Source organism: Micrasema longulum, unplaced genomic scaffold, assembly GCF_059751315.1.
Source record: "Micrasema longulum isolate JH-2025_06_02 unplaced genomic scaffold, ASM5975131v1 h1tg002648l, whole genome shotgun sequence".
Classification (NCBI taxonomy): Eukaryota; Metazoa; Arthropoda; class Insecta; order Trichoptera; family Brachycentridae; genus Micrasema; species Micrasema longulum.
Genome location: NW_028279783.1, coordinates 236102 through 262207, shown reverse-complemented (window position 1 = coordinate 262207; position 26106 = coordinate 236102). Strand labels below are relative to the sequence as shown.

The window sequence follows — 26106 nt, the reverse complement described above, 5'->3', positions numbered from 1 at the left end:
GATGTGGACTTTAATCCAGCGCACTAATACTTCTATTATTCACCGGAGTCATTTTACAAGTAACATACAATCACAATAACACTTCCTTACCGAAGATTACTTTACATCATAAAAAGTTTATATTTACAAAATTCTACCTAGTCTGGGGATCGGAGACACGCGCCATCTTCTCTTTCTCCGTTTCATACCATCGCCCTTCGCGTCGGACTTTCATCGTCCACCGTCACTCCGCTCGATGGGAGCCGATATATTATATATTTATACGTGCAGTCGGTCGGATAGTCGGGGTAGAGATCAAGCGGGAACCCGAGGAGCGACTTGACTGGCGGCGCTCCGTCCCAGTACCTTCCTAGTATAGTTACACGGGGAAGCCCGCGTACGTCTAATAACTTTACTTTCTTTACACAAGGCATCGTTATTCTCGATAAGAAATGCTGGATAACTAAGGGATAGACGTCTGCGTGCGGGCGGGGCGCGCCGGCGCGGCCTCTAGCCGTCCTCCTTGGGGGGCGTGAACCAACCTGCAACACACACGACACGGTCAATAGGGAGGAGAGGACACGCACAGAGTACACTAAATTAGTTTCATTTTTCTCATTCAAAAGACAACATCTAGCGCCGAACATATTAATAAAGTGGCATGTTGTTGTGGTTTTTGAGTAAATAAAAAAATACAACATCTACACATTTTGATAAAAAAAAAAGAAATATTAGCATCCTTATAATTTACCCAAATATTTCAATTTTGGTGACCAATTTCAACGAGTTGTAAATAACTCTTTATTAGAAAATAGAAATCAAGTTGGGGTAGAGTGGGGTTCGAACCTCGGACCTCTGATCCGTGAGTCTGCAACACTAGCCACGAGACCACAACCCGATTATTTAAACATAAAGTAATCACTTAAAGGTGGCAAAAACCAATTACTTCACTAAAAAGATGTATATCTCTTGTTAAAAAGTAATACAATGCAGCACTATTTCATAAAAAAACAAATACATACACTCCAACTTTTTAATACATAAACATCCAGTGTTTCACTCATTTATTGCAAGGTGACATCGCCACGTGTGAATGTTTTGGTGCTTTGTGAAACAAGAAAGTCAATATTATTCATTGAATCGGCATTCTCTTCCCACCACTTCATAATTCTTGCACTGAACGATGGTTAGATTGATGCTGATTCTTAATTAAAGACCTCGTTTTAAAAACCTTAAATGTCACAAACCAACAATTTTTCAGGAGAGTTTTTAACTGAATACCACGGTTTTACTATTTTTTTTATTGAAGTTTGAATTTAAAATTGAAAATTGTATAAATGTTGTACGTATATGTATATTACATAAAATATTAGTGAGACATTAGCTATTTTTAGACAATATTTGGACCTTTGTGTTTTTGTTGCAAACTAAACAAAAATTAGAACACCTTTTAAACTGTCAAACAATGAATGATACTGGTAGAAATGCTAATTAAAGGATATTTTTTGTTCATTCATGCAAATTAATGTGGACATTTGCAGTTTTCACACAAACACCGTATTTTTAACAGTGAATTTAAGGTACCTATGATTTTTTAAACGAAATATTTGGAAAGAAGAGTTGCATGGACATATAGACAGAGAATAAAATCCAGTAATATCATTTTGAAAAACTTTGGACATCTGATGTTTTCAGAACGAGGTCTTTAATTGTGAAGAACCATTTCTTCTGAAGAAGAAAGTTATTTCAAGTCATATCGCAAACCGCAACCTAGATATGGAGTGATAATAGTTGTACATAATTAAAATAATTATTATTTCTCTAGTTGATGTCTGACATTACAGGTTATCCAGTGTGTCAGACATCTTGGCAAAAATATTTTTTGTTTTAATCAAAGTTTATTATGAATTGTGATAGTGGAGATATAATGAAAATATGTAAAGCAGTTTTAACTAAATAAATGCTGTTTTACTTGTGTTTTAGTTGATGAGAAAATAAGATCATATTAATTATACTTTAGGACTTAAAAGGGTTAAAATGTTCCTAAAATAATATGCAACCAAGAACGTTATTAAAAAAAATTTATAATTAAAGATTTTAAAGTTATTTTTAATGGCATATTACTTTCTTAATTTTTTATATATTTTATTTTGATGTTTCAATGCGATTTTCCGCAGAATGCGTCTACCACACAAAGATGGTTCGGGTGTATATTTCTCTACTTGGAGAAGGTTTGCAGTACAGACGGCTAGGGAGATAGATAGATAGATAGATAGATACTCACCGTTCTTCTCGTGGATTGCACCAAAGACTTGAAGCTCTGCTGCGCGCGCGCCAACGAGTACTGTCCCTGGGACACGAGCTTGGTGGCTCCGAACTGGATCCGCGCCTTGCCCTTGACGAGCGTGGCAGCGATCTGCATGATGACGGCCTCCACGGTGTACGCGCTCGACCAGCCCTGCTTCGTAAGCAGCTCCATGCAGATGGCGCCCCCCACCAGGACATAGCCCCCCGAAATGATGGGGTACACCACGCGAACAAAGGGCGGCTCGAAGGGGTAGCTCTCCTTGAACATGATGTTCAGCAGGATAGAGTCCTTGCCCTCCTTCTCCTTGAGCAGCGCGAGGTCGTTGTGCAGAGGGCTATCGGGGTCCACTCTCTTCAGGCGGATGTTCCACTCGTAGATGGAGTCGTTTACCAGTTCTGAAATACGATACACTCTGTTATGTGGCGCAAAAAACTATGAACTGTATAAATGGACAATGTCCGTAAATGAACTAATAAACAATCACCATTATCAAACCCTGCAATCATCTGTCTCGAAGGTAAGGTGATCAGTCCTACGCTTCAGGCGCCAGTCCGAAGACAGCGGAAACAATACTTTTGGCAGATGTTATATGTCAACCCTCCAGAGAATCGAACCCGGGACCTCGAGCGTGAAAGCAAATCACTACACTACAAGGCGAACTTTTCTCCACTAAATTTATCTTTTCAGGATTTTTACCGTCGACAGTCATGGAACAAAAGCACTAGTTCAGAATTCTGGTTTTATTTCACATACAGAACTATATTTTTTATCCACCCGGACACGCAAACAAAGAACACAACAAAAATATAATAGGGAGATATTCCTCGAGTGTAAATTATTACATACCAAAAGTAGAACAACTTTGGCTAAGGGGCATTTCTCTGCGGTAGGTCTGAGGATCTTTACTCTAACTTACTGGATCATGTGACCGAGGAGTCTAAATCCAGTTCAAAACTCTTTGTTCAAATGGGAATGGATTACTGTGATGGAATGTGGATAAACTGCTGAAAGTAATATGGAGATGCCCAATGAGGAAATTCAGAGATACGGAAATTGAATACAAAAAATAGTTTTTTACAGGTGGTAAAAATTAGAGCATTGAATTGTACTGCGAAGTTTCTCAAAAACATAAAAAGTGGTTTTATTAAAATGCACTAGGTCACAAGTTCAAGCAAATCAACCAATAAATTACAGAGTTATGTGTTGTGAGAAATTTTTGGTTTCCAGGTAGTATTTTTTTTTAACGTTTAGTGTATTTCGACGGCTACGGGATTCTACTTTCTGACATCGGCACAACTCACCGACGACAACTTGTGATGTCACGAGCGGAGTCATTATAAAACTTTGAAAAATCGTAGCGATTATAGTACAATAAATAAAAAAATATTTAAAATACCACTGTACTTTCTCATTATATCAAAGCTCGAAAGGAAAAAGTTACCAAGCAACATGTAGCAACTTTACAGAAGAGCCAATTAAAGTTTTTTGTTTTGTTTTTTAATTAATATATTATTTTGGCATGATTCTTACATAATTTAAATAAAAATTTAAAATACGAGATTCATAATAAATATTTTAAAAAACTGTAATTGGCTTTTCCCTAAAGTTGCTACATGTCACTTAGTAACTTTTTCCTTCCCAGCATGGATATGTATATTTAAATTTATTATATTTATTAATATAGTTTTTTTACAGGCTGGCAGTTTTTGCCGGCGCACCTATCTCGTGTACTGATTTTTGTTTGCGTTCCTCTTCCTTCGAAAAAGCACAGTTTTTGAACTAGTACACCGAAATCGAATAGAGAACTGGGCCTGGCAATTTATTCAAATCTGAAACCACCCTGCAGGGAAAAAAGTCTCGCATAGGATCGAGGTGGAATCGGGGACGGTAGAGCTTCCAGGTATGACTCCTTAAACTGGTATGGGGATTCCATTGATACATCTCGTGCAGGAGCGGTCATAGTAATCATTCAGTTCTATTAAGTTTCTTTTAATATCTCATGTGTGTGGGTGTGAATATTTACAGATTTTCTAAAGAGTCGGGGCAAGTTCGCAGGCATGGTCGTGTCGCTACAAGCTGCGCTCAGAACTCAATAAATGTACGTATCATGTTGTACAGGTGTAGTAACTCACCTATAGAGTACATGTTAGTCTTGAAGGAATCGGAGCGGTAGATGTCGCGCAGTTCCTTCATGAGGCGGTCGGTGGCTTGCACGGAGCCAGCCACGGAGCCAGCCAAGTAGTCCTGACGCTGCGACTGCCGCAGTCGCTCCAGCGTCGCCAGGTGTTCCAACTCCATCTCCTCCTTCTTGGGCGGCCGCGGTACCTCCTCCATCTCCAGCGGGAGGTCCTCGTCAGCGTCAGAGTCCGAGTCTCCGACCATGTCCTCTTCTTCTTCTGTTCCTGATTCCGCCCCGCCACCATCGCCATTGCTATTTTCTCTTTCTTTTGAAAACCTAAACGAGGCAATTACAGTTATCATTCATTAATTGAAGGGCGAGCCGCTACTAGCTACTAGCTAATAATGCAATAAGTTTGATTTCCAGGGATGTTTCCCAAGCTGCCGCAGGTATGATTTTTGATCTAAATCAGTTAGAAAAATAAATAGTAACTCGTGTATACATTATACTTAAATACACTTTTAAATATTTATAGAGCCGCATCTTATTTCTTAAGGAAGGACAAGTTTATCATAAGAACTTTGGAATGGACGAAATATCGACAAAAAAAACTCTGGCACGGGTGATAAATTCCACCTAGTGCCGTGCAGTTTCCTTGCACAAAAGTCATTTTGGGATTTTAAAAAAATCGTTTGCTATTTATTGTACCTTGATTTTATTAAATATATAGCCAAGACTTTACAATAATGTTGAAAATCGTAACAAAGATTATTCGAGGATTATTCACTATCACTATCATATTATATTATACGCCGAGTAAGTAAAAGAGTGATGAAGGGAATTTTGAAAACGAAAAATATTAATATAAAATATTACTACAGTAAAACCCTCTTTTTACGTTTTTCAAGGGAGCAAGAAAAAAGGGTGTAAAACTGAGGAAAACGCTAAAGTGAGGAAATGAAAAATGTATGGAAAAAATAGGAATTACATACAAATAAAATTGATTTGCTACACTAGTGTACATATACTTTCAGAAAAATTGGACCAACGGTGATAAGTGGGAATTGACAATATTTTTTTACCTATTTTCAATGATTTCACTAAAAATATTTTTATATTTTTTCAAACAATATTACGTAATCTTTTTTTTTATTTGATTTAAAAGCAGCATGTTCAAATTGTTTTATGTGTAAATAAAAAATAAAAAAACTGAATAATTTGCATAAAATAACAAAATAATTTTTCCCCTAAATGTTGGAAAATTTTATTTATACGGTATCGCTTTTTTTCTATGGCATCACTAAAAACAACTGTCATATAGATCGCGGCAAAATTGTTTCCACTTTTATGACAACTTTTTTATAACTTTAAATATTACTATTGTTACGCTTTAAACATTGCAATTTAATGATATTAAAACTTTATTGTTTCTAAACGTTTGTTAACTGCGTATCGTGATTTGTAAAAGTCAATATGACGTTTTTATTCAAATGAAAACTAAGACTAACCCTAAAGGAAGACAATTAAACAAAAAGATCAATTACACTGCACCTGCTTTGAATTTAGGTTAGGACAATAATTTATCCTTTATTAGTTGTTTACCCGTTTTTATTCTTCATTCGCGTGGCACACGCGGTGGCGCTCGGGCCGCGGCATCATTATTACGACATAATTTTGGCTTTTTAAAACGTAAAATCGAGGTTTTACTGTATTACGGATTTTTAAATTCATGTTCAAATATTCTTTGTTTTATTTCTTTTTTGTATAGTGCTATTTCAAAATCGTGTAAAAAGAGGTTCCGTTGTATACAATTTGTAAACAATAGATGAGACCTGAAATTACAACTATCGCTAAACCGATATTTCATCTGATTGCAGGAAGATGGCCGGCGTTAAGATATACTATTCTTATTATAATTTTAGATTAAATACTATTTAACTTTGTGATTTTTCAAATTAAATTATTGTTAAATTTCAAAATTCCATAAATCGAGATTAAGAATGCAAGCCCAGTTGAGTGGAGACAGCGTGCAATAGAAAGCATAGAGAGAGAGAGTCCTCACCTGTGTCTGACCGACATGTGCATTTGTATTTTGAGTCCGTCTAAATCTGGTGGTTCGGGTACGCCGTGTAATTTACATAATTCTCTTAATAGTATTCCAACCTGAAATGTTTTCATTGATTATTTATTTACAGTCTTAATCGGTACATTTCATTACAGTAAAAATACAACTAAAAAAATGAAAGCTATGACAAAAGAAAAAAATAATGACCCCGAAACAAGACAGTGTCTATTTTACTGATTGAAAAAAAAGTCCAGATCCTGTCTCGAGTTTACGATATGACACAATTGGGACATCGGTGTATGCTAGTCATAATTTGAGTTGTACTGATCGAGGAACACCACATCATTATTTCGCAACCGAAGGATCAGAACATTAAATACCACTTGATCGGGTAACGACGGTATATCAATTAGACAGGCGCCGTGGTGCAGTTGGTAAGACGGCCAACTGTGAAACTGGTGTCGCGGGTTCGATTCCCGCCAGTTGCAAGAAAAAAATCCAAGAAAGATTTTTTTCTCGATTGATCTGGGTGTTGTGGTGTATTTTTCATTACCTCCTTCCATATCCCCTTTATTCCACCTGCTGACGAGCCTCTTAATAGAGGCTTAGCGGGTTATTCCTTTAAAAATAGAATAAAAAAGCCATTTAGTAAACTAAAAATGAATATGGAGTCGATGTTATTTCTACATTTTTGTAGACTTGAGATTTTTCCCTCTCCCCTCTCGAGGCCAATCATTTATGCTACTTTCCTTAGCAGACAATGTTGCACCGATTCAATATGATGTATTCGGCCTGCACAGAAGGGAGACATATTCTAGAAGACAGAACAAGTGGGCAATGTTTTAATTGTCGATATTAGTATTCACTATGCAACTAAATAACATACAACAGTATTAAATAAGAAACTTGCTACTGTATAATTGCTTATGAAAAGGGACAATTTACAACACTGAAGCAACTCTGAGTGTATTCCACCACACTTTGATAAATCATAGTTTCAAAGGAAAACTTATTAGGCACCATAATATACTTCTGAGATGCTTGATACGTCGATTGAATTCCAAGTCATATAATTTATTTATTTAAGAAACCATATCCTTAGTTTATTGATAAAAATACTTAACAATTGTTTCATGACGTAGATTTCTACCATTAGTAATGGCTAAACCGCTTGAGTCACACGTGAAAGGATGCACGTTCGATTACCGGTAAGAACACAAATATTTTACATTATTTTTTTTAAGCCTAGGGGATCTGTACTATAATTAACCACTGTAATTGGGTCCCCTGGCCTGTTGCGGTGATAAAGAATTTTTTAAAAACATCACATAGCGAATTTTAAATTTAAAAGTAGCCCCAGAATTCAACTGACTTATAATGCACAGATTCTATGAGATTTTACTAGTTTAACCCAATGCAAAGGAAATTGCAAAAATTGTTCAATTAGTAAAATTGTCATATCATCGTTGATACTGCAATACTGCGTAGCTATCGATTTGTTTTTTTTTTCACAGGGGAAGTGAAAAATTACATATTAAAATTTTACATATAAAATTATATATATTACTTACGATTTCAATCAACCAAAAATACCGTTGGAGTATTAGAACAATTAGCTAGCCTAGAACTAAACTGGTATATGTAACATTTTTAGCAAAATCGGGTTATGAGCATTATAGAACTTAAAAAATATAATCTATCTGAGTGAAAGTGGTCTATATGATATTTCTGCACCTACATATCATTAATCAAAGGCATAACTTTAAAATTCATGTTTTTTTTTTTCATTTCATATAATTCTAAAGTGCCATATTTAACAAGTTTTTAATAAAAAATAAATTTATTGAAGCTTATTGTTTCAATATCAAAAAATTTTTGAAGCAGAGTTTTGGAGTAACTACGAAGCTAACATAAGAATGTAAAAAGTTCACTCATTATTATTATAGTTAGATGATTTTGAAAATTCACCTATTATTTTTATAGTTGGTTCCTCGTTTACAATTATGAACTATTTAGATTTTAACAGGTGGTAGCTAGATTACGGAACGTCTCGCAGCTACCGGCTACATGGACAGTTGAAATTCTAGACCCCATTTACAAAATTTAGGTATTTGATAGTTGATAACATTTACATATTGAAACTAAATTATCGATCGTCTTGCAGCTACAAAGCTCATAGACGAGGGGAACTTAACAAAAATAAATAAATGCACACTGAAATTAAATGTGTTTCATCTGTTTTCTCGAGTTTTAGATTTTATAAAATAGACCACTTCAGGCTAGCTAATTATCAAAATTTAGAGTAAAAACATCAATAATTTACAACTAACAGCCCTCAGTCCCTAGAACGAATTTATGCAGGTTATGCATAAAAATTGAGGTTACGCGGTATTGCAGTATCACCGAAGACTCGACAAGTTTCGGGCACGGTGGTTGCGATAGTTAGATACGTAGGAAGTAATAAGAATGGTACTAACTTGATTGATAATGTGGTTATCTATTCCTTGCGTGTTGCTGAGGATCTGGACTGCATTCGTAACGCTGGTTTCTTCGCTCTCCGCAAACCACACGGGAGGAGCGGAAGGATACGTCTCCTGCAACAATCAAGCTTTGTACCAAACACCTTGACTGGTTACATTACAACTGATGGCAGTAGTGACTCGCGCGGGGATGATTTCTATGCCGAAATAAATAGTCAATATCACGATTGTTTCCTGTAGATAAGCTAAATGGGTACTCCGCACGCATGGGTTTAAAAATCAATATTGCAAAAACCCACGCACCGAGTGACACTTCGTGCCTTGATGCTCGAAATCCCTCGACTGTCAAACCAAATCATCGAAAGTTCAAATATCTGGGAGTATGTCGAGGCTTCACTGACAGAATGCATTAAGTCATTAAAACAAGTTCCGAGATAATCGCATTTAAAGCTTTTTTATTAGTTCAGCCTCAGAGTAATAATTCTCTAGAGAAGTCCTTAAACTCCATTGCACAGAACAAAAGTGTTCCAAATTTTTGGTTTGGTTCTAGTTTGATTTTTAGTTTAACAACAGGCGTGTAATGAACGGTTTCGGTTAGCGCTTGAAATTTTGAACCTAAATATATACGGCCCGTTTTATTTCTGTAATCTGTAGCTAACTTCGTGGTCAATAATCATATAATGGTTTTTCTCCGTATGGGCGACTCTATTAGGTTATTACTATAAGCACTTATTTGTTTATAAATTTGTATAAACCACTTAATTTTTTTTAATTACACTTCGACCGGTTTTGAGGTTACTACCTCATCGTCAGTAATTTAAGTTAAATTCCCGACGATGAGGTAGTAACCTCGAAACCGGTCGAAGTGTAATTTAAAAAAATTAAGTGGTTATAAGTGTAAAATGTCATACCACAAAGTGAAAAATGTTTTTGATAACAATAATATATTACTATAAGCTTTCAATGCATTATTTCTCCCAAAATTTTCTTTTTTTTAAAGCTTCAAAAGAGTAATCTTTATTCTAGGCATAGCATAAAAATTTTAATCAAGATCTTGATCTATTTAAAAATATTAGAAATATATAAAGACTGATGACTTGTGAATGCATTGTCAGTGTGGCCTCGATAAGTCACAGGAAAAAATCTTTATACCACTCTGGAAGGCAAACGAAGCGGAGGCAGACCAAAATGAAGATGGCTGGATAATGTGGAAAGTGACATTAGAGCGATTGGCCTGGCGAACCGGAGAAGAGCCGCAGGGTGCAGGGAGGAACGAAGACAGATTCTGGAGGAGGTCGGGGCCCACAATGGGCTGTAGCGCCACTGATGATATGTTAAAGAAAATAGCAGATTTAAAAAAGAACCGGGAGTGCGGCTAGGAGTAGCAGGCGCCAAATCCAACAAAATAAAGGCTGCTGGAGATGGGATATTTACTCAGTGACAACCAAATGCCGCCTACATAACGCCTGCGTAACACCTATTCTCCTCTACGGATGCCAATCGGGGCACCTCACTAGGGCCTGAGACAGCAAAATACCGAGTTTTGAAAATCCGTGTCTAGGAAGAATCTCGGGTGTGTGGTGGTTTGACTTTGTGAGAAATGAAATATTAAGAGAACGGACACAGCAAACTCCGGTGACTACTGTCATCAAGCGGAGGCGATACGGTCGGCTGGGCCATATACTGCGGATGCTTCCCGAGACCCTTAACCGCGCTTGCCTACTTTACGAGGCATCAGACTCTCGACATCCGATGCTGACTGTCAGTTGGCAGTTTATGTCAGAACTACGGGACGCGCACCTGACTCGGGTGGACGCACAGGAGCCGGCAGCCGATAGACGCATGGCGGCTATTGTGGACATCATATGCTCCAACTGGGGAGCGGACATGGAATAATGATGATTACTGTGAACACCCAATGACAGGTCATAAGCTTGTAAATTCCTAGACTTGTATGTTACTTTCTTGAAGATTTCTATTTAAAAATTAATATTAACAATTAAAATGTCACATTGCACAACAGATTGGATGAAATTTAGCATAGGTGTCCGTTTTGTTTTGTTTATGGTGAATGTAGATTCTTCTATACTATTTCAATTGTACTTTATTATAAAACTACATGAATTTCCATAAGCTATGAAGAACAATAATAATATAAACGCTCGTTCAGCAACACAAATTAACTGTATTGTCCCATTTGTATCAACCGCCTTTGGTAAAAAGCAATATAATGTAATTGCGTCAAAAATATTTAATGATTTAATGCAAAATATAAAGGACTCAAAATGTAAAACACATTTTAAAATAAAAATAACCGCACATATAAATAGTGAAGTGAGAGATTTTTTTGAAAAATATATGTAGATTAATAAACGTAGTCTTTTATATGATTGGTACACATATTATTTATATTCTTATTTATTACTTTACTTTATATTTGTGTTTTACTATTTATTAAACTATATTATTGATATTTAAATTTATTTCAACAGAGACGGAAAACATTTTTGAGAAGGGAATATGGAAGTCTAGGCATTTACAGGGCTTATGACCTGTCATTGGCTGGTTTAAATAAATAAATTTAAATATGAATAACTCCCTAGGGAGGAAATCCAGCTAGTCTGCAAGCATTTGGACATACTCAAACATTGTTATATTATTTATGTTTAAGTAACATGTATTCTTGGCACGTATATATACTTTATTTTGTGTATAATTACGATTATTAATTTCTTACATTTGATTAGGTAGGCATTTTAAAATGAAGTAGTTTTAAGTTCTTTTTATTATTGTTATATTAGTATAGAACTACTTATACTTTAAAAGATAAAAAATCTCCATCTTAGAACAGGCTGAGCCATGTTAGATGGAGACTATCCTAAACAGAGACCACTCCGTTTTCATTTTCTATTCACTAGTTTTATATAGATTCCCTGTTATTAAATATGTATACTTATTTTATGCAATCAATTTATAAAATAAAATAAATATATCAAGTGTGCACATATTTGTAAATTCATTTTTATGTGATGAAACACTCCACCGGCGAGACATCGATGGTGACTATCACCCGGGTCGACACCACCATCACACTGCTCCGACACGATCTGTTCACAGCTGGACACTGACAAATGTTTATATTATGGTAATGCACAATAACATAAGATACGATATTTATTACTTATAGCCGATAACACTGGGTACAATTTAAAACTAATACATAACTCCGCGATGAATACTCATTATCTTTTCCCTTCATGATCGAGGAAATTGATGAAACAACTAAATTCGTGATTAATTTTCGAGTCTATAAAAAAACTCCCAACTTTCACATTACGGAGGTACGCATCATCCACGAAAAACTTTAAAATGAAACGTTTATTACATGATAATGTGTTTAAATTACAAAAAGCGTACTTTATATGACAAAAATATATGAGAATACCTCTCGAGAAGATGCAGGAAATCGTTTTTTGTGCGAGACTCGCTGTCGAAACGGGAGTGCATTGTTTGGTAGGTTGTGTTGTCAATATGAAACCGATAATAAATAACTGCCTTTGTCCGCGAGAAAAGTTTTCGATGTTCTAAATGACCATAATAATATCGAGTAAAGGGTTTTTGGTTAATGTATGAAAAGAAACATCGATACTTACTGTAATATTCGCGTGAATTTCATATTTTTTGCCATTTTTGCCTACGAATCTACAACTGAGCTCATCGACACTAGCTGACATTATCTGAAACCTTTCATGATTTTTGGGGAATGCTTGCTCCAGAGTCTTTATTTCTAATTTTAAAGTATTCAAACAAGCCATCGATGTGCGAAAGGACCACTAAAATTTCTTCCCACCAGCAGTGAAATTATTTTTTTGAAAATACACGACGCACTACTCCCATTCACTCCCAAGTAAGATGGCTGCGGACAAAAAAACGATCGGATTCGGCAGCGCTCGGCAAAACTCGTCGAACTCGGAGCTAATTTTTGTATGGCCACATTGAAAAAACTGTTTTGTCAGTGGCATTTTCGTACCGGAGGAAATAAATGAGTCATAAATCACAAAAAGAGTTGCGTGTCAGAAAAGTATTGTTGACTTTTAACATTCTTGCAAGGTAATTGTCATTGTTTTAAATAAGATTATGAAAAAAATTACGCACTTTTTTATTTCCTGAAAGCTTCATTATAAATATTATAATTTTGAATATTTACTACGATTAATTAATTTCATTTTAACTAGTATTTTTTTATTCTTTAGATATCGCTTAATTTTTATGATAATTTAATTGTTTGATATCAATAATTTATTACGAACCCAAAAACATTAATGGAATGTACTGTTTTCCTCTCATCCTTTTTTAAAAAAACATTGCAGATTCTGGTCGTTAAAATATTTTAGGTGAGATTATTAATTCTATTTATGAACTATTCCAATCACTTTCATGACCACTCTACGGTGTTAATGTTTAAATAGAATTTTAATATTTGTTTGTAGTGTCTTCATTCATTTTTATTTGTCGGTTTTGATAACGATTTAATAAGTGAGGGATATCAATCAATCTTTGTTTATTATTTAAATGATCACATTTTGCCTACATACATACTCTACATTTATGATTTTATTATGCGAATTTTCTAAATTTCACTTTTATATATTTATACCATAGGTGGTGTTGAACATCTTTTTCCATACGTACCTATATGTGAGTGATGCCGGCACGAATTTTTAGATTTGCTTTGCCCTACCAGTCAACGGTATTTTTTATTTTATTTATCCAATAACAGAATGATTTAAAATAACGAAAAAGATAGGCTTTTCCTAGTATGTCAGTGAAATAATTTAATCAAATAAATCTCACCCCCATTATTAAAGGTTTCTGCTCTTTAACTTCACAAAATTCATCAATAAGAAGAATATAAGAAAAATTGAAGAAAAATTGCGCAGATGTCCAAACAAAGGTAAAATGGAGAATGTTATACAGTGTGCTCAACAGTTACTTAAGCCACCAATGATAGGTCATAAGCCTTGCAAAAGCCTAGACACCAATATTCCTTTCTCTAAAATGTTATCCATCTCTGTTGTAATACGTTAACAAAAAATACAGCAAGAAGAAATAATCATAAAATGTGGATTTCCAATAAGTGATTTTATTTTAAGTAAAATGTAATTTGAGTTATTTATAAAGGTGGATTTCACTCACCTTTTAAGGTACCCATTTTTTAAAATTGTAAAATAACGTGTGAGCTTTATTTATATAATCATCAGTGGCGTTTCAGCTTATCGTGAGCCCTCGCCTTCTCCAGAATCAGTCTCCATTTTTCCTTGCACCCTGCGGCTCTATTTCAGTTCGTCAGACCAATTGCTCTGATGTCACTTTCAACATTGTCCAGCTATTTTAATTTTGGTCTGCCTCTGCTTCGTTTGCCTTCCGGAGTGGTAGGCATAATTTTTTTGGGGGCATGATTATCATTCATTCTGTGCGCATTGCCCTACCGCTGTAATCATTTTATTTTATCTTCGAATTGTGCAATGTTGGGTTCGCCATGTAGCACCTCTAATTCATGATTTAACCGTCTCCTGCATACTCTGTTTTGGTTGACAGCACCAAATATCTTCCTTAATATTTTTCTTTCAAATACTAAACTAATTTTATAGCGGATACAATAATTTTACGTGGGTAAGTTATTAACTAATATCGAAACCGGTGTAGCCATATAAAATTTATGTGTATAGCCACACACAATGACAATATATCCATAACAGCTGTTTACATTTTATTTCAAGAACGTCAAAAGTCAAAACCAAAACTGGATAGGCTGTTGTTTGAAGTTTTGTTATTGTTTTTTTAGAAACTAATATTCTATGTAGTTTAGTTATTTATTCGTCTTTGTATTTCAAGAATTATGATAATGGACGAGTTAAACAATAAATTCTTTTACGTGTACAGTTCGTCTTTAGAACATCGCGTACAAATAAAGATGTAAGGTTTTATTGAACCTTCAATTATTTATATTGTGTTTTATTTTACATTATATTAATGATTTAAAAAAAACGTTTTAGTGGTACTTTAGAAGGCAGCCGACCGAAACCGGAGTATGACAAACTGTTAGAAGAACCAATGTTGAAATTCTCCGGTTTGTATCAAGATGGATGTTCTGATCTGTATGTGAGTCTAACGGTACTGCAGAATGGTAGACCTCTCAGTCTCCCTGTCACCACGGCGTATAAACCGTTCACCACCCGCTGGAAGTAAGTGGCCAAGTCTCGTAACACTCATCAGGGCTGTGATTCTGAATGCTCTCGCGGGGGTAGAGGGTAGAGAGTGCGTTGCTAGCATGTAATTTAGGTACTAATTACGCGCTAGCAACGCGTTCTCTGTATACGCCTTTACAACAAAATACTCATTAGCATTCAAGCTTTGTCAACAACCAAATCGAAAAGTTTTGTCAAACACAAGCTAAATACAAAAAAAATCATAGAATATTGAAACACAAAACAGCTCGGTGATAAATGTCTGTTTTTCGGTATTGCATGAGGAAGTTCAGTGCTATAAGAAATTAGATATAAAAATGTTTTCTTACACGCGGTAAAAATAAGAGCATTTAATTGTACGGCCAAATGTCTCTAAAATGTATCAAAAAGTTAATAAAAATGAACTACTTTAACAGGTTCACTGCCAGCTCCGCCAATCAGCGAAGTCGGAGTTGCGAAGAATTTTTTAATCCATATGCCAACTCCGCCTACTGGCGAAGTTATCGAGTCATTATTATTACGTTTTTCTACAAAAGTGTACTCATATTTTTGCCTCATTTTGCATTTTTACCTATATGAGATTTAAGTGTTTTAGTCACAAGTTGTTCTAAATCAACCAATGATAGAGTGTTGTGATAGATTTCTGGTTTCGGGAAGCTTACCCACCAATCAGTAATTTAAAAATATGAAATCGTAGTAATGATAATACGATACATTTTTTTTGTTTGTTTATAATATGTATCATATTTCTATGATTTTTTAAAGTTTTGTTATTTTGAGTTGAGAGTGCGTTCTTCTGAATTCATTCCATTTTATTTCAGAAGATTAAATAATTTATATAAATTGTGATTTATGCTCCAAACTATAAACCAATAGTAAAACAATAATTTTTTTTATTTTTTTTCTTAGATTTTTCTTAGATTTGACCGTTCAAAAGCACATTGAGTTTTTCTGACATTTGCGCTATTTGCCGAGTTTTAAAATCTTATTGTAATGTCCATTATAAATATTTACCCAACGCATCAACCCTGACGATGTACGTGCGATGGATGTGCGTACGACATTCTTCTTCTCGTGCCGCTCCCATCGAAGGTCGGCGAGCATCACCCGAAACCTCTGTCGACCCTGGACAATGGTCAGAATGCTGCATCAGAATGCTGATGACCATTGCTGCATCTGGTATTCCAGACCAATTCCGTCTACCCTCTTTCTTCCCTTACACTATGAGTTTTATAAGGGCATATTTTTATCCACGGAATATGTGGCCAAAGTATGCGGTCTTTTGTCTTTTGACGGTGATTAACAGTTCTCGTTCTTTTTTATTATATTCAGTACCCTTTCATTGGACGCTCAATCAGCCCATGAGATATGCAGCATTCTCCTTTACAACCACAATTTAAATGCCTCAATTTTATTTATCATGGAGGTTTTGACAGTTCATCCTTCCAATTCAAAAAAAAAAAGCTCGGATAACCCATATGCTTTTACAGTTCTCCGTCTAGTGCTTAACCTCAGCTCTCGGTCGGATAGGAGTTTTTGCATTTTGTTCAAGGTTGACCTCGCCATCTCATTTCTGGATTTTATTTTTGAATTCCACTCATCATTTAGCCAGCAGCCCGAGTATTAAAAATGGGACACCTGTTGTATTGCGCCACCATCGTTAGGGAGGTTGATGTTAATGCCTCTTCGTACGACATACGGCTTAATAACCCAGAAAACTCAACGTATGGAAATTAAATTAGAGGAAGTTTTTACGCTACATACAGTTCAAAAAGGTTAAACCTATAAATGAAATTCGCTACCAAATTTTGATGTCTGAGTTGAGGTTACCATTGCTCTTTATCGGAAGGATAATTGCTGACCTCACTCTAATTTATTTAATAACGGACATTGTCCATGTATACAATTTATAAGGTTTAAATATTACAATAAAAGAATAGTTTAAAACATTAACAAAAAAAAAAGAAAGAAGCATTGACAAACATAAGGGACATCAAGACAAGATCTGGACTATTTATTTAGTGCTCGTTTAAATCGTTGTAAACTTAAACCAAAAAAGTCCAGATCTTGTCTTGAGTTAACAATACGACAAAGGCGGGTCATTGGAGAATTTAGGCCATAGTTTGTTCTATGCTGATCGATGAACAGTACTTCATTGTTTCTCAATCTACGAGTCGGAAAATTGAATTTTACTTGTCCCAGTAATGATGGAATATCGATTATACCATTTAGTATGCCGAACATATATATGGAGTCAATATTAGTTCTACGTTTTTATAGACTAGAAATATTTAACATTGACTCTATTTCAGCATAAGAATAATTATCTCTCTCTAGTCCGAGCATCCACGCTATTTTTCGAAGCAAGCGATGTTGGACTGATTCAATGTGATTTATGCGATTGACATAGAATGGAGACCAGACCACTGAGGCATATTCTAGAAGAGGGCGAACAGTTGAGCAATAAAGAGTTTTGATTGTACGGACATTAGTAAAATCAGAGGATATTCTGTTAATGAAGCCAAGTAATTTCAGTGATTTATTAACTGTATTATCTATATGCTCGTTGTATGTCAGTTTATAGTCCAAAACAACTCCTAAATCTCTGATGGACTTGACTACATCAATTTTGGAGTTTTCTAATAGGTACTCGAAGGAAATTGGTTGTTTTGTTCTATGAAATGACATTATTTTGCATTTTTTAATATTTAGTTCTAATTTATTGACTTTACACCATCGAAGTGATATGTACCATAATAGATTGCCCAAAATTACTGTCCCCGATAAACTTTTGTATACCCACAAGGACCACCAGACTCTATCACATGTTCCAGTATGAGTACAATAGGACAAACTTTACCCACCATTCTCCCCTGGCACGCATCTACAGAACAGCTAATAATTATGCTGAGCTGTTGGACTTCTGGCTGGCTCACTCCTGCTGCTATCAAATTAGCTTTCCATTCTGTTGAATGGCCATCCCCTCAATTCTCCTCTTTTTGATTTCTATTCGTCTTTACTTATTTCCCCTTTCCTTTCTTTTTTATAATCAACAAATTAGTGAAATAATTCTGATTATATTTTGTGTCAATTACTTTAATACTTTATGTATTTCGTAACCAAATATTGTACGAGCCCTCTGGGATTTTATCAAATAAATAAATAAATTCTGTGAGCGGGTACATCAGTCAACTTGAGGTTTTATTTGCAGTTGGAACGAGTGGGTGACTCTCCCGATATACTACAGCGACCTGCCGAGGAATGCGGTCCTCGCACTCACGATATTGGACTGCGCCGGACCCGGAAAGCTGATGGTGGTCGGGGGGACTTCCATATCACTATTTGGAAAGCACGGAATGTTTAGACAGGTAATTTTTTTCAAATTTATTTTCGTACTAATGTCTGAGCACACGATGAAAAACTATTAGTTGATAACCATTAATTATTGTTAAGTGTCCTAGGCACGAACTACCCCAGTGAGGATACATTGTTTAATATTGTTTATAATGTTCTAAAAAATGCTCATCGGGATGAAATTTGTTTGATATTTTACGATTTATTATGTAATTATGTAAGAATCACACTGATATAATACGCATGTATGCAATTTTTTTATTAATAAAATAAAATCCTTAAATGGTTCTTCTGTAAAGTTACCACATGTCGCTTAGTAACTTTTTCCTTTCCAGCATCCATATATTTATGTAATGTGTGATGTAAATTAAATGTTTATATTGGTGTTTAGGATCTTATGAAGTAACTTAATAAAGCATAAATAAATAAAAAGTAAACTTATGTAACATTCTTTTTGAGTATATTCAAATGTTTGTAGACATGGCTGAATTTGAAATTTGTTGCAACAATGCCTATGCTTCCATATTCCCTTCTCAAAAATGTTTTCCCTCTCTGCTGCAATAAATTTTAATTTTTGACAAATTATTGTAAAAAAATTCTTTGCAGGCACAATTTACAATATTTACTAATTATAATCTATGTTAGTAAAATAATAATATTGATCGTGTTTAGGACAAAGGCCACACTTCTGGCCAAAAATAGCCATAAATAAAAAATATTTCATAACCAGCTGATTTTTGTACATGTGTTCTAGACGTGGTACTTAATCATTACTCAAAACTCCCCCCCCCTCCCCCGCTTGCGTCTTAAGCTATTTCATTATGCAGGGTGTCAGGTGGTATATTACATACTTAAAACCGTTATAACTTTTAAACGCAAGCAGCTAGAAGAATTTGGAGTATGGTGTTTCAATCACAAGATAACAGTTATATTTATTATAAAAAACATTGTTTGAAAGAGCGGCATTCTTTCGCTATTGAGGCGTATGTAAAATATGATTTTTGCTTACTGCGGCGGCGACGCTACGCAAATTTTGTAAAAGTTAAAATATTTTCGGAATAAGGTTTATCTTATTTCATTTTATTTTATTTTATCTCTAATTCTTAATATTTTATGTTTATATTTATATTTTCTACACTTGACACTTGTGCAATATTTACACACATGTCCACCCTCATTCCAATATAACACCCACTCACCCACCCTCTCACTCACTTACACAAACACACTAGTATGTATTGTATGTGTATTTAATGTATTTCTGTGGATATCTGTCATTGGTTTTATTCTCTGTATATTTTATTTGTTATATTTTTGCTACATGTATTACTGTTGATATCCCCAGTAAATAAAAAAAATTATGTGCCTTAAATAAAATAAATGCAAAATTGAGTTGACTGATAAAAGGCTTCAGAAACAGCTGTAAACAGTCGTCGCCAAAGCCAAGCTTCATCTGTATTGTCTGCGTATGATGAAAAAGTCTAGCGCATAAGTGATTTGGTGTTGAAAAATCGACAAATGTCAGCCGCTGAAAGCAAACGCACGCCGCTCTTTCATCCAAAGTATAATAATAATTTTTAAATTTGCAACTTCTGTTACTACAACGCCATACTCCCAAGTTTTTCTAGCTGCTTGCGTTCAAAAGTTATAACAGTTAAACTGCGATAAGGCTTTAGAAGTTGGAAGGAGCCAATGAAAAGTTTTACAGAATTTTCACAGCGCCAGCATCGCAGTAAGCAAAAATCATATTTTAATTACGCCTCGATAGCGAAACAACGTCGCTCTTTCAACCAATGTGTTTTGTAATAAATAAAACCGTAATTTTGTGATACTCCAAATTTTTCTAGCTGCTTGTGTTTAAAAGTTATTACAGTTTTAAGTATGTATAATGAAATATCTTAAGACGCAATGGGTGGGGGGGGGGGGGGGTGGAGAGTTTTGAGTAATGATTAAGTACCACATCTAGAACACATATACAAAAAATCAGCTGGTTATAAAACATTTTGTATTTATGGCTATTTTTGGTCTAATATTCCTGGGCTATATAAGACCTTTGCAATTGGTTTGAAACACATTTGAAATAATGAAACTGCTTTTTTCAGAGCCTTTGTCCTGAATACAGTCGATATGCATGCTCAAATAAAAAAAACATTTTACTATTCACAGAATATAGAATTCTCTCGAACAAATAGTTTTTTAAAATTTTATTGTCTCTCATATCTGTAAATAAATAATAATGTGTTTTCTACTATCAAATATTGTAATATATATTTTCGTATTTTGTTGTTGTCAACAGAATAACACATTGATAGCGCTCTATTATTATAAATAGAACTTTGTTTAGTTTAATTGGTCATATTTACGCAATCGATTCACATCTGAAAGCTTTTATTTCATTATAAATAATAATATTATACTTATACAAGCAGTTCTTAGCACCTCAACAAAAGAATGAGATGTGTTTTCAAAATAAAGTGAAAATATATTTTATTTGACAACTAATAATCTTTACCTACTATTTACTACTGCAGTTTGTGCTTCATACAAATAATAAATCAGTTTAAGCATGTAAGTATATCTTTATTAACGGCTGACGTTATTTTTCTGTACAAAATATAAGATAATGTGGTCGATTGTCCAAAGCTTTTATCACTCATTAATTTTAAAGTTCCAGTAGCGCTGATCAGAAACAAATCTTTATTTAAAATTTCTAAACGTTATCTTAAATTCTTATCAAAACTCTACAACCTGCAATATGTGTAATCATCAATTTGATTATATTCATATCAACTATATGTCTTTATTATCTGCGGTGCCAGTCAAATTGATTTATTTATTTACAGTCCATTTAACAATTGTAAATATTTTTCTATATAATAGATACAGGTACAATTGAAATAAAATACAACTAAAGAAAATTAAAGCTTGGACAAAAAAAAGTTATAATTATTACCTCAAGACAAGATCTGGTATATCTTAGTGATTGTTACAATCTAGAAAGACTTACTTAGAATAGGTATTTGAGCATCATTTTACTGTCTCTCTCGCTCTAATGCTTAATAAGTTTTACACTTTTTGAGCGAAATGCTATTTGTATATTAGGGATTGAGATAATTTATTTACGAGATATGTAGATTTTTAGATATATTTAATTTAGGTATACAGTAAAACCCCTGTTTTACGTTTTTCTAGGGAGCAACAAAAAAGTGTAAAACTGAGGAAAACACTTAAGTGAGGAAATGGAAAATGTATGAAAAAATTTAAATTACATAAAAATATATTTATTGTACTAGGACTATACTAAATATATTGCAGAAAATTTTTAAAAAGTGCCATAATTGGGGATTATTAATATTTACCTATGATTTCATTAAAATATTTTGTATTTTTTCAATCAATACTAAAATGTGTTTTTTTTGTTGAATTAAAAAAAAAACATGTTTAAATAATTTTACGTAGGTACTTAACCTTAAAAACACGAAAATAAAAAATTTAACTTACATAAAATACATAAAATGGTTTTCCCCCTAAATACTGGGCAATTTTATTTATATGGTATCACTTTTTTTAGTATGGTACCACAGAATTTCAACTGTCATTTACATTGCGTCAAAAATGTTTCACACTTTTATGATGTTCAAATATCTTCTTTTCTTTTATCAATTTTAATCTCCATTCACGCGGCGGCGCGCGGCTCGACGTCTTTTGACAGATTGAATGAGTTTCGAAAAATTTTCAACGTAAAACCGAGGTTATGAAAAACACAAAAACGTTAATTGGGGGGGATATTTGAATGAGAATGTATGGAAAAAAAGGGACCTTGGCATTTCGGCGTAAAAAGCGGGAAAACGTAAAATTAAGGAACGTAAAAACGAGGTTTTATTGTATTTAGATTAATTATTAATTATTCATTAATCATAGTGTTATGCTAGTACGTAAATTTAAGTTATTCTGTAAATTTACCATCTAAACAAATCTCCCCGATTCTGTGCGACAAAGACAACTGGACGTCGGACTGATTATGCCTAACTAAAATCGATGTTTCGCTGTTCCGTTTTCCGCACCTCAAAACTGAACCGATTTTGCTGTTTTTTTTTTTTTTTAAGTATCGGATTAAAATTTTCTGTGTCGGTACATTTTTATTTTTCAAATAAAACTGGATGGTTCTATTTGCAACACTAAACAATTTATCAAAAAAAAAAACAAAATGATAGAGACACGCCAATGGTAAATATCTATGTGTGTAAAAAATCATTGCTCTAGTGCCATAATCCAGGGAGAAAATACGTAACACGTTTGTATAAAGAATAGCGAGACCGCACTTCCTCTTAAAAAAGAAACTTAATTTATTAAGCTATTTATTTAGTCTTTTAAAATATTCAATTTTTTTAAAACTTAAAAATAATGTTCCCTCTCTGGGGTGTTCCGTGCCGAGGGAAACATTTTACATTATTTTGAAACATCCCCTAAACACAAATTAAACAAAATTTTACATTCAACATTTATCTGTGCCCCAACCCATTGATCACTTTTGTTATTTTTGCAATTTGATAGTCAAGAAATATTACATTTTCACTTAATCAGATTTAAAAAATTGATAGTGAATATGCAAAACTGAAGAAAGACAAGTCTTTATAAACAGTCTGGGGAAAGGTGGGGGGTGCTTTCACTATATTCAAGTACCTATATATTTATTTTCTTATACGTTTTATTAACTTATTTTTAGTAATAAAAGTTGCGTTCAATGACTTATTTTACATTATATATTACATATTTTGTGACAATTTATGTAACCAATTACGAGGAAGAGGAAATTGAAAAAGCGGTTCCGTTTCAGGGAATGTTTGACCTGAGGGTATGGCCGGGGGTGGAGGGGGGTTGTGACACTCCGGGAAAGGCTATGGATCGCGGCAAGGAGCAGATGCAGCGCCTCGCCAAGTTAGTCAAGAAACATCGGAACGGGCACATGACCAAGGTAATTAGGAAGTTTAGTGATTTAACAATTTTAATCTTAAATATTACTATTCTGAAAATGATGTGACAAAATGAAGCATAAAATACTTATCTTAAAAACGTTTTTTTATTATTATTAAGTGATCTGCTGACATTCCATTTAATAAAATAGAAATTATGAAGAAAAATGACATAGGTAATTTAAATTCATTGACTTTGAAAATAACCAGGACTCAACCAATACTAACCAATCAACATATATATTATGTACGACTGAGGGATAAGTAGTATTCATAATAATATACACGGTTTTTCAGGGCCAGACCGCGAAACTTCAGAGGAATATTCCACATAGTAAGCTTTAAAAAAAAATATATATATATATATAGGCATAATATATATATAAAATAATAGGCGGCCTCATGAATGGAAGGTTGTAAATAACTCTTTGTTAAAAAATGGAAACCAAGTTCTGGTAGAGCGGAGTGCGAAGCTCGGACCTCTGATTCACGGGTCCAGGACACTAGCCACGGTACCACAACCCGGTTCATAATGATGATCTTTATCAGAGAAGGCGGGGATTGCTTATTCATGAATGATTCTTTATCTGCCATTATTTATTCACATTATCAAAATAAGTAAAAATGATAAAATATATAATTTGTCTTATTTGTAGTTAGCGTCCATAGACATGCCGCACTTACACAATAATCTTTGTAAGTAAATATTATATTTTAGTAATATTTGAAAGATCAATCAAACTGCAAATATGTCGTTATGTTTGGACTTTGAATATGTACAAAGTTAAAAAAACAACAAAATTTAGGATTGCAAGAATTCAAGGGTACAGTAAATTTTCTTCTTAATGTATTAATAGTTGTTACTTCCATCAAACGATTCAGTGGGGGAAATGCACTGTTAACAGAGGGCACATTCGAAAAGTTTCATTACATCTGTCTTTAGGATTTTGATCTCGAAGTTACAGTACATCTGTCTTTAGGATACAAAATCCACACTGGATTTTGTATCCAAAGTTGTTTGCATGTTCGTTGATTTCAGGTGGATTGGTTGGACCGCCTGACGTTTCGAGAGATAGAAATAATAAACGAGAGTGAAAAAAGGAACTCTGAATATCTTTATCTGATGATCGAGTTCTCTACTATACAAGTTGATGGAAATAATGTGAGTATTGTCCATAGTTTTTTCTAGCAAACGTAGATCAGCTCTATTCCATTAGGTCAGTGGTCGGCATCGGCGGGCCACATGTGGCCCTCGAGGCGTCTTGGTGCGGCCTGCAAGATTTTCGCCGCAACGCTCGTGGCGGACGATATCATACGCAACGAAGTTGCATACCTATCGATTAAAGAATTTTTTTTCTGGATTGTAAACAAGCGGTATTAGAATCTGAAGTGAATTTTGTTTATCAAAATAGTAAAATGTAGTTATAAGTTATAACACTTTAAAACTGAATTAGAAAACGATTTGGTGATTCCAAAAAGATCTCGAAAATATCTTCGCAGTGGATATCGATAATGAATACTTGAAATTTTTTATGGGAGTTTCCCTTCTAAAAACTGCGAGGAGGTAAAAAGGTTTGTAAAAAAGACGTGCATGATATAGTCACACAAATCTCATTTATTTTATTAACTACATTAAATGACAAAAAAACATATAACGAGCGTTTTATTTTTAAAACAAAAATATTCGTACACAAATGTTCTAGGTATACTGTTATAACATATGGCCCAAGTGCGGCCCACATTGATCCCCGATATTAAATATTTGGCCCTCTTGCAACTATATGTGTAAAAATAAATGTAAAACGAACTTCCTTTTTAAACACGAGTTTTCACTCTATTAGAGGGGTAGAAACGTTATTATTAATTATGTATGTACCAACCATTTTTTAATTTTATACTTATTATGTCAAGAATTTTTTTCAATAAAAAAAAGGTTGATGACCCATGGTCTTGATGCAGGTACTAATTTATGATAATACTATATTTACTTAAAAATCTTATTCATTGTATTAATTAATAATGTTTGTATTAATTAATTTTGTGAACAAGGCACTCGAGTGGCCCGTAGGCACATTTCTGAGTATCAATTATTGGTCGTGTAGAAGATGTGCTTCTATGACAGTTGATATGTTAAATTTAAATTTACCACCTGAACTCGTATCAAAATGTTACAACTTCACCGTGGGAAACCATCCATTTTTCTACGACAATGGGGTACTGTCACTGCAAGTGTGCGAGATTGTGCATATACGTGACTACTGATAAGTTATTTGAGTAATCGCCGTTGTAAAATTTGGATCCTTGCACTATCTAGTTTTAAAACTAATTGTGACGTCGTGCGTGACTGTTCGAGATCAAGTGCTTTGTTCAACCCGGCTTCCCATAGAGCCTGCTAACTAAAAGAATTTCTAACGATAAGGTTTGGACCCCAGTACAAGGCGAGTGCTAGTTGGCATTTTTGTATTGGAGTTTAGCAGTGTTAATAATCCGATTTGCAACCACATAAAATCCACAAACTAGCGACCTATCAATCGTGCGCGATCTATTGTATTTATTACTTATTTATTTAACTTATTGTAC

The 26106-nt window shown here is 34.2% G+C and overlaps 2 protein-coding genes across 3 annotated transcripts in view; one reads left to right on the top strand and one right to left on the bottom strand.

Moving 5' to 3' along the window:
• Positions 1-339: 339 nt before the first annotated feature.
• On the bottom strand, positions 340-12875 carry LOC148271789 (ubiquitin-conjugating enzyme E2 Q2). Its single transcript, XM_088240940.1, is given in 7 exon segments — positions 340-521; positions 2264-2278; positions 2281-2682; positions 4420-4742; positions 6469-6569; positions 8949-9065; positions 12605-12875. Coding segments are annotated over 7 exon segments (1152 nt in total). The 5' UTR covers positions 12767-12875; the 3' UTR covers positions 340-489.
• A 1828-nt stretch (positions 12876-14703) lies between these two features.
• Positions 14704-26106, top strand: part of Pi3K59F (phosphatidylinositol 3-kinase 59F) — a 27850-nt gene continuing 16447 nt past the window's right edge. Inside the window, exons 1-5 of one of the 2 annotated variants that reach the window (XM_088240937.1) lie at positions 14704-14927; positions 15008-15196; positions 18411-18567; positions 23391-23528; positions 24566-24688. In XM_088240937.1, coding sequence (XP_088097063.1) covers positions 14851-14927; positions 15008-15196; positions 18411-18567; positions 23391-23528; positions 24566-24688 — 684 coding nt within the window. In that variant the 5' untranslated portion in view covers positions 14704-14850. Of the gene's footprint in view, positions 14928-15007; positions 15197-18410; positions 18568-20980; positions 21122-23390; positions 23529-24565; positions 24689-26106 lie in introns of those variants that run through there. The other variant, XM_088240938.1, reaches the window with a different exon arrangement.